General features: G+C 40.2%; 1 protein-coding gene across 1 annotated transcript; it reads left to right on the forward strand.

The window, feature by feature from the left end:
• Positions 1 to 1525: 1525 nt before the first annotated feature.
• adma (adrenomedullin a) lies at positions 1526 to 4156 on the forward strand. Its single transcript, XM_053635603.1, has 4 exons — positions 1526 to 1788; positions 2393 to 2512; positions 2613 to 2729; positions 2848 to 4156. The coding sequence occupies exons 2-4, from the start codon at positions 2406 to 2408 to the stop codon at positions 3134 to 3136; spliced, it is 513 nt and encodes a 170-aa protein (XP_053491578.1). The 5' UTR covers positions 1526 to 1788; positions 2393 to 2405; the 3' UTR covers positions 3137 to 4156.
• The last annotated feature ends 5547 nt before the right edge of the window (positions 4157 to 9703 follow it).

The raw sequence follows: 9703 nt of genomic DNA on the forward strand, positions 1-9703 counted from the left end.
ATAGAATAACTTTAAACGGTAGGACTGTATTCAAGCCAAATCCAAGTCCAAGTCTAGCCGAGATAGAGCGAAGACCAAGATCGTATCCAAGCGAAAGCAAGAGTCAAGATAATGATAAGGAGTCTTTATTGGTCATGTATACATTACAGCACAGTGAAATTCTTTTCCTCGCATACCCCAGCATGTTAGGAGGTTGGGGTCAGAGTGCAGGGTCAGCCATGATACAGCGCCCCCTGGAGCAGAGAAGGATAAGGGCCTTGCTCAAGGGCCCAACAAGCCTGGCAGTGCTGGGGCTCGAACCCGACCTTCCAATCAGTAACCCAGAGCCTTAAACCTCAAACAACCCAGTAACCCAGAGCCTTCACCGTCAAACCACCACTGCCCCAAGTCTGAAAACCATCAAAATTTTCCAATCCAATCCTGGACTTCAGCTAGTTGGCTTCATTCATGCATTTGCTCCAATGATTAGGCTGTTTACTAGAAGAAGGACATCATTCTAATCCACATTGAGACCGGCACCATATTAAGCAAGACCAGCGCTCAAGACCGAGACAAGTCCAAGTACAATAAATCTGAAACAAGTCCAAGTCAATACAGAAAACATCTCAAGACTGCTCTTGGAGGCGAGTCCTAGATCCCTAATCTTGATCGAGATGCTTCATGGACCCCACTTTAAGAACTGGTACTTTAAACCAACAAGTGTGTGTGTGTGTGTGTGTGTGTGTGTGTGTGTGTGTGTGTGTGTGTGTGTGTGTGTGTGGTTCATTAAATAATGTCTTTGCAAAGTAGAACAAACAAAAACAAACCCTGGAAGATGCACAGCAACCAGTCTCAAGTCAACTGTTCATCCGAATGGTATTTTTCTCATTTAAATTTTTCACCCCTCTAGGGGCTTGTAATCAACATCTGCTTGATGACCCAGTTTGACATTATATTACCCCACGTGCCTCGTGTGTGTTTTCAGTACAGAGAAGTGTTATTACTGGTAATACATTTTTCAAAATTTTATTTTTCATTGGGAAAAAATAAATACGGGATACTTCTAAGTAATCGAACAAAACGATCTCATTGACAAAATTCCTTTTCTTATAAAGCATTTATAACTTATCATTTCTCTAATGACCCAAAAATGCTTTTTTGGTGCCAAAAGTTCATCTTTTATTTATTTATTTATTTATTTATTTATTTATTCAAAATTACGTCCAGATTTGTCATCTCTGAGGGCGCACATATTTTCACATGTTTCTTTCACCCTCCCGAATACTTTGGCCATGAGTAATAATACCAGGAGTACAATTGATTTAGTGTTTTTTTTTTTTTCTTCAGTTGTCAGACATGTAGGCACTAGATCTCTAATTACGTAATTATCACGTGACTCATGTCCTTGGTATTACTAACCTGCATTTACTGAAAGCAAAAACAAAACAAAGCAAAAAGCATAGAATTGCAAAGTGTTCGTGATATTCCTCATGCTTGGGGACTGCTATAGACTGGAAATCCTGGCTTGGGTGTGTGGGTGTGTGTGTGTGTGTGTGTGTGTGTGTGTGTGAGAGAGAGAGAGAGAGAGCGAGAGAGAGAGACATGCAGCCCCTCCTACCTCTAGTATAAATGCTCTGATGTGTGCTTGTGTTGAGTCAGACTAATAGCCGAGTGTCACAGCTGCGTGAACACACTCACTCACAGAGAGACAGAGAGAGACAGAGAGAGAGAGAGAGAGAGAGAGAGACGGATCTGGTGGATTACTGCGTCTGTACGGACTCCTACACAAGCCTAACCTGAATAACACAGGTACATATTCATCCCTACTGCAGCACTGCATCATTGACTCTACTCTTTATTTAGATCAGGGCTGAAGTCTACTTGATTAGATGAGGTTATATGAGGTTTTGTTGTTATATAAGTACAGGTCTTATCTCGTGTGTATGTTCATAGGTGCTAAATCTCATAAGTCTAAAACCTTTTCCGTTGCACCGGTGTTCGCTTTTGCTTTTGCACTTTTGCACTTGCTTTTCAGTCTTTAAGAAGTGCAGCTGATGTAACTGTGGAGCTGAGTAGAGTCAGACAAGCTGCAGAGAGATCAAAGCTCACACGTTTGTAGAGCTCGGTCATCCTCTGTAGCCTTTGTCCTTGTCCCTCCTCTGCTCCGATGACTAGTTTACTTATTTGCACGGAGCATGACCTTTTTTTTCCTTTCCCTGCTTTTTTTTTTCCGCACAAGTGGAGACCGCTTTTTGGACTCTTGTGACCAAAAGTCAGTGCAGTGCAGAGCAGAGCTTGGCTTGGCTTGGCTTGGCAGAGTGAATAATTGGAGCTGCATGGACTAAAGGCTGTATTTGAACATGTTTCTAGTTAACAATCTAACAAGATATTCCTTCTTTTTCTTCTTCCACAGATTTCAGGCGAAAATGAAACTGATTGTTCTGTCGTTCTTCTGCTGCTGTCTGCTGCTCACTGTCACACCCAGTGTTGTGGACAGTGCAAAACTAAACCTCAGCCAAGTTTTAAAAAGAAGGTGAGTTTACAACCGGGTCCTCTTATTGCAGAGGATTATTAATACGAGCAGTGCATAGATTCGGACAATTTCTAATCGGGTTTCTTCTTATCTACATCAGCATCGGGCTCCAGAGGACCAAAAGGGATCTGAGTAGTCTGTCTGCACTGAAGGAAGCCGAGCCCGGGCAATTTGTCCGACCCGACGATGTCAAAGACACCCTGCTTCCACATTCCAGGTAAGGAATTTATTACTTTTAATAACAATAAGCACAATAAGGTGTGCGTAATAAAGCGTAAAACATAACGCAGAGCAGGAATGAACATGCTTCTTTCGTCTTTTGTCGTCTTGTCCAGCACTGGCATCGGTGTGCGAACCAAGCGCTCCAAGAACTCCGTCAACCAGTCGCGGAGGTCGGGCTGCTCACTGGGCACGTGCACGGTACACGACCTAGCACACCGCCTGCACATACTCAACAACAAGAACAAAGTCAGCAGCGCCCCTGCTGACAAGATAAGCCCGCTGGGTTACGGGCGCAGGCGCAGGGCCGTCCCTGACAGGCAGATGAAGTTAGACATGCAGGGTGGCCACTTGAAGCCAGTGTGGAGGCTGCACAAGCTGGACGCGCTGCTCAGACGGACATGAGCGGGACGCCAGCCGAGGGGACTGCATGGAACGCTGAGATTTCTCCTGCCAAGAGTTCTCCGGCACATTCTTTCGCAAGGCGAGCGGCTGGGACAGCAGCCGCGGCTCACCCGAAGCGCAACAAAAAAAAACAACAACGGCTGTTCCGCAAGCACTGTGAATGAGAGACAGAAACGGAGGAGTTCTGTGGTGGAGCACTGCAACTTTCTGGGTTGGTATGCAAGTGTATGATCGGTGCACTGATCTCCGGAGGAGTGGAGTGGACTGGAGTGGTGTAGAAAGGAAAGGCCACAGGAACTGGGGCTGAAGAATGAACCTCCTCTAACGGGACAGAATATCGCTGCTCCTCAGGTGGACTATTCAGTGGGATTATGGGACCCAAACACATTCCGAGTGCACAGTGACTTCAACATGCTCTATCGGAAAGAAAACAAACAACAACAAAGCGAACCCACTCTGGACTTTAATCCATTGTATTCAACAGGGAAAGATGTGGATTGTTCATTCTGAGGAGATTTGAAGGATTATAAGAATAAGAATATATATCGCCATGAAAGTTTCCCGTCACAAACTCTGTTTTTGGACACTGTATGAGGAATGAATCTTTAGATTTTATATCAAATGCCGTAAGGATCCGTAAAAGGATTGTTATGCTACTTGAACATTGTTATTATTATTATTATTATTATTACTGTTGTTTTGTTTTGTTTAGAGATATGTGCAATCTATATGTATTTTTTTATTCCCAGTATATGTATATATGCCAAAAAAAAACAAGTCAAGATATTGTTATTTAATTGTTTTATACTTTATACTACTTATAGAGAGCTATTTTTGTACAGGATTAAAGGAATATGGGCATTGTTGTATATGGTAGGATGTATATCATTCATTTGTGTTATATGGTGATAGAATACGTTTTTATGTCTGCGATAATATATTTGTAAATGTGGTCGATTTTGTATGTTGAAGTAATGTATGTTGTCATCCAATAAACTTCACATTTGAAAAAATAAAGAATTGGCGTTACCTCATCTGTTACATTCGATAGAAAATGATATAACACACACACACACACACACACACAAACAACAACAGGGTTCCCTTTAGTCTGTCTGGAGACCAGAGCGAAACCAGACACACCAGGACCTTAGTAAAAGTGGCTCACTGTAGTCCCTAGTGGCCAAGTGGAGGTGTGCGCTTTCATTCCTGTTTAAACCAGACTGGAGCTGAAGCCGAGCCTGGACTGGATCCACATGTGATGGACGACAGATGGTCCGAAAAGGATGCTGCTCTCTGGGGGGTGTTCTGGTTCGCATTCCTCAGAGATGTAGAGGAAAGGGCTTTGCACTACTGAGACTGGCACACCATAGGACATTCCTCTTAAACACATAATTACCATTCCTGGCATAATGAGAAGGATCTTTAGCTATGCACTTTTACAGTCGCAGTCATGCTGTTTTAATATAAAAGCCCAAGAAAACAATTTGATGACTTCTACAGAACGTGAAAAAACAAAAAACAAAACTGAAAATCCAAAAAAAATCCACAAGAAACATATGAAGGGCATTTTTGACAGATTTGTGTTGTAATAACTTTTATAATCAACATTCTCTGTTTGGCAATATATATATATATATATATATAGTGGACTAGTTTATAATTTATAGCAGCAGTGCTCAAATTGGGGTCCATGAAACATAGTCAGGGATCCCTGGTTTTATTACGGTGTTACACTGTATCATAAACCGATATTGTCAAAGTTATTATATTTATCATTGTGTTTTTGACAGTTATTGGCCTTTCTGGATCACTGCTCACTTCCAAACCGCATTAACTCAAAAACAAGATGCCTATAAATAATGTCTGCTTGGACTTAAAGTGTTTTGGTCAGTGGAATATTCACAAGTTCACAATATGCTGCAATACACTGACAAAATATTGTAAACGTTTACATATAACGAACCTAATATTTGAATAGTTAAATTGCCGTCGAGAGCCACTTGTATATAGTATCCACTTGTCTTCAGATTTCTTTGGTTCTCAATCCAGAGTGTCCTTGCTTGAAAACAGACAAACAAACAAACAAGCAACAGAAACGCTCATAGAATTTGAAATGGTTTTAATGCGTATAAAGGGAGATTCTGTGATGGTTTGTACTGAGATTTTTTTTTTCAGCATCGATGTGTAAGGACCAACTCTTCAGAGCACAGATTTGATTTTAAAGACTATGGGGCAAATCCGTAGCGTCATAATATTCATTTATTCGAATTGATTAGAGCTTTTTTTATCCACTGAACCAGATCCATCCAGCCATCCATCTTCTATACCGCTTATCCTTTTCAGGGTCACGGAGCCTATCGCGGGAGGCATCGGACACAATGGGGTACACCCTGGACAGGGTGCCAATCCATCACAGGGTACAATCACATACACATTCACACACCCATTCATACACCCATTCATACACCACGGACACTTTGGATATGCCAATCCCCCATGTCTTTGGACTGGGGGAGGAAACCGGAGTACCCGGAGGAAACCCCCGCAGCACGGGGAGAACATGCAAACTCCGCACACACAGGGCCACGGTGGGACGCGAACCCCGACCCTGGAGGCATCTTATTAACATCACATAAAACCAATCCTGGTTATAATTTGAAAATAATAACCTTAACAGCGTTGATTATAGTTGATCGTAATCTCTAATGCTGTCATGTGAGGTCAAAAATGTTGGGTTCCACTGGATATATATCACGAACCCCAGGGCGATCCCCGGACCCCACAGTGAGCACCATGGCTCATGGCCAATAAAATAAAGCGTGATCCTAAAGGGCAACAATTCTACTCAGGTTGTAACATTGACACATAAGATCGATTTTTAACTTTTTTTTTTAATGTCGTGTTTATTTCCTTTGACTAGGTCGTTTCTGTGAGCTTGCTAAAACTGCTTCGTACCTTGGTGCTGTGTTATTCCATGTCATACTCATCAGCTTGTTTTCCAGGGTGCTATAAACATCTTTCACAATCGCACCAAATCTTCAAGTCACATGCTTTTGCTGTCACATTTCGGGTAAGACTAGGAATAATTGCTAAACATGCCCATAAAGTCTGAGTATGTGGATCTTATTATTGTGTCTAATCTTTCTCTGGCGACCATCAAAAAGCCATAATGTTCCTTCACCCATAGCCAATTTCAAAAGTAAACACACACTTCCAGCCAAAAAAGTACTAATACATGTCTATGTCTGGCTTTGCTCTGCCCACCAACTGCTATAGAAATGAGTTTGTCACATTTTTGGACTGTATTGTGTGTGCATGTGTGTGTGTGTGTGTGTGTGTGTGTGTGTGTGTGTGTGTATGTTGTTGTTTTTTTTTTAAGACTAAGTACATGTATGTGGAAGGACATTACAGAGAAAGGATGCTGAACTTCCTGTGTGACGGTCACCATGTGGTCACTGATGACCTTTGCAAAGGTCATGATAACTCCAGGGTTAGCTCAGGGGTAATGATCCACACTCAAGTTATTCTACAGTATAAAATATGGATGAGTCTTGTGCTAAAGGACAAGAGGATGGATTTTTTAAAATCTGTAAAGCTAGAGCTCCACCTAGTGCTGATATTGCGCTAGTGTTAGCTGTAGCTTCTAATGGTTATAATGGGAATTGGATTGGTTTGAATGGAAACCGTAATGGTCCCTGTGGGTCTCTACTGGTAATCCGTTGCCTTCTATTGGTGGCATGTTATGTCTAGTGGATACCAGTAATGGTTTTAATGGTTAGCTGATGGTTTGTAATGGTATTTGTAGTGGAAACCGTTAGAAAATGTAGTTTATTTTCAAATTTCATACTGAACTTTAGTCTGAGATATTGCTCTTCACTTAAAATACTTTCACGCATATTTCAAAAATTTTTCCGTTTCTTATCTAATGAATGAATGAATCAATCAATTAATTAATTAATAATTTTCTATTTGTGGTTGTTATTATTATGGTCTTATTTATTATTTTTGGATGAGATCTGCAGTGCTGAAAAAGTGACGTAAACTCAGGGTTGCCAGGTGTGTTCGGAAAAAAAAAAACACCCCAAACAAACACCCAACAGTTCCCAGAGCCTTTTTGAGAGAAAATTAGCTAAAGCGAATGCTCTTTTTAATGTTACCGTGTACAAGAACATAGCGTCTGAATTATACAAGCAGGACATCCAAGTTAAAGATAAAAATAAAATGCATAAATATTACATATAGTTAAAAAAATAAATAAATAAATCAAATAAAATAAAAGTGTACCTTAAAAACGTTTCAAGAGAGACAATACACACTTTGACCAAACAGTGTGACATTTTGATCAGTTATATATCTCGACCGTAATCATACAAGTCAACACTGCAGTTTTAATTATACCACAGCATCTGTTTACAACAATGCATTTGATCAATTTCATGCACTCAGGATACTCTGGAGCAGAAGAACGCTGTCCTGCAGGACCAAGTAACAACGCTGCAAGACTCAGTGGAGAAGTTTTTTTCCCAATCATATGGTCGAAAGTAAAAAAAAAAATAATAAAAATGCCTGCACACTTAAGTTTGAACCTCTTCTAACCCATGGTTGTCTTCTAGGAGCGGGATCGAGAGTGGCCTCGCCCTTTTGTCCAAGTATGAAGCCATTAAAGTCAAAAAATATTTTCTCACGAAGCCCCGATTGCTGTTGTGTGTGGAAAGATTTTTGTAGCCAGAGGAGGAAATACATAATGTTGTGGATTTTAAACATTCATTTTGAAATCCAGAATTGGGTTTAAACTCATTGTTTCTCACGTGAGCTCATAATCCATCTCAGCCTGATGACTCGCGGAGCTTTCTTAGCAAGCTTTCTATCTAACATGACCGAGTAAGCTCACTAATGGTCTTTCTAAACAACATCATCTATTCCAAATCAGCGAACTCTTGTTCATAGTGGAAAAATATAGCGAGCTGATACCATTTGATCATATTTACTTTAGTGTTTGCGGTTCTTACGTTCCAGAAAGCTCAGAAAAGATTACTGATGAACATAAAAGACAAGAAATGAAACCTGAATGAAATAAAAAGATGATCCTGTGAAACATTTTGAAACGCTCCGTTTATATTAGGGTTGTCATGATACCATAAATGTAGCTTACGATACTATACCAGCTGAAGTATCACGATACCACGCAAGATTGTGTTCATTCATCATTCAAATCTCATGTACAATATGAACCAAACTGACAGAAATACATCGATGTCAATGAAAACAAACAAACCCGATTTTTTTTCCCTTTCTTTTTCTGAATACTTTATTAATGAGAATGAATAACTGGCTGTTGGAAGAACTCAAGGACAATCATACAATCGGCAAGCAACTCATTCGACGTGCCACATGTTTCATCTATTGCTCCCTCGAGCAATGAAATCATGCCGAATGATTTGGGAAATTGTCCTCAGAGTACTAGGAATGAACTCCAAAAAAAAAAAAAGAAAAAAGAAAGAAAAATCATAAATTTGGGAACTTGGTAGAAATTTCATATAAAATACATGCTATAAAAGGAGACGACTATAATCTTGGTAGAATCATGCATTATTTCTTGAGAAATAGAAGAGAGAATCTGGAATGTGCAGCGGATGTCTGATATAAAACCAACTTTACCGGGGTTATGTTCGAATCATTTTACACCAGACTGCTTTGTGGATTTGAGGAAAAGTTTATTCTCAATACCAACTGTTCGAGAGCCACCTTCATATCTAGAAGACGGAGTCGTAGCAAAGATGATCCAACTCCTGTTCCTGCAATCAGGCTGGTATAGCGTTTGTGCGCCATATAGCAGCAGTTAATCCGAATTGTAAAATACAACCCTAGGGTTAAGGTTATTTTCTCGGTCTCTACCCAGTTTTGGGGTAATTTTGTATAACCCAAGCATTGGGTTAATGGGAGGGATTCACTGACAGTTGAATCAATGCACCCCTCGCTCACCCCGACGCATCAACCCAACTCCTTGGGTCAAATGAAGCCTTCTAGGCTGTTCATTTAGGCCAACTCTCCAGATATTTTGGAGTCTCCAGAGACCCCAGACAGTTACAGAGTTTGTTGTACCATAATTTTATTATTTTTTTTACTCTACATTTGTGCAGTTTTGGGGTGGATTTATGGTCATCTTGAATTTATTGGCCTTACATTTGTCAATTTATAATTTTTTTTATCTACTTTTTAATGTTTTTTTTTTATATAAAATTAGAAGATTTTAATGTAGCATTCACTTTAGGGAAGATGCATACTTCTCTGTTGCACTCATTCAAATAATATGAAGACTGTAGCATGGTGAAGTCGGAGATTACTGCCATCTGGTGGATAAACAAACACTTGTCAAATTTAAATGACTTGCAATTGCACCTACAATCAGTAGATGGAGGCAGAGGTCAACTCATTTGCCATAATGACTCGGAAAAAAAGATCCGTTCATTTTGCTGAACGAGATTCAAAGATCCGAGTCAGTAAAATGATCCAAACTTCCCATCACTATCTAAGACTCGTTGTTCCCGAGTCATAGTAAAGATT

This window comes from Ictalurus furcatus, chromosome 10 (assembly GCF_023375685.1).
Source record: "Ictalurus furcatus strain D&B chromosome 10, Billie_1.0, whole genome shotgun sequence".
NCBI classification, from domain to species: Eukaryota; Metazoa; Chordata; class Actinopteri; order Siluriformes; family Ictaluridae; genus Ictalurus; species Ictalurus furcatus.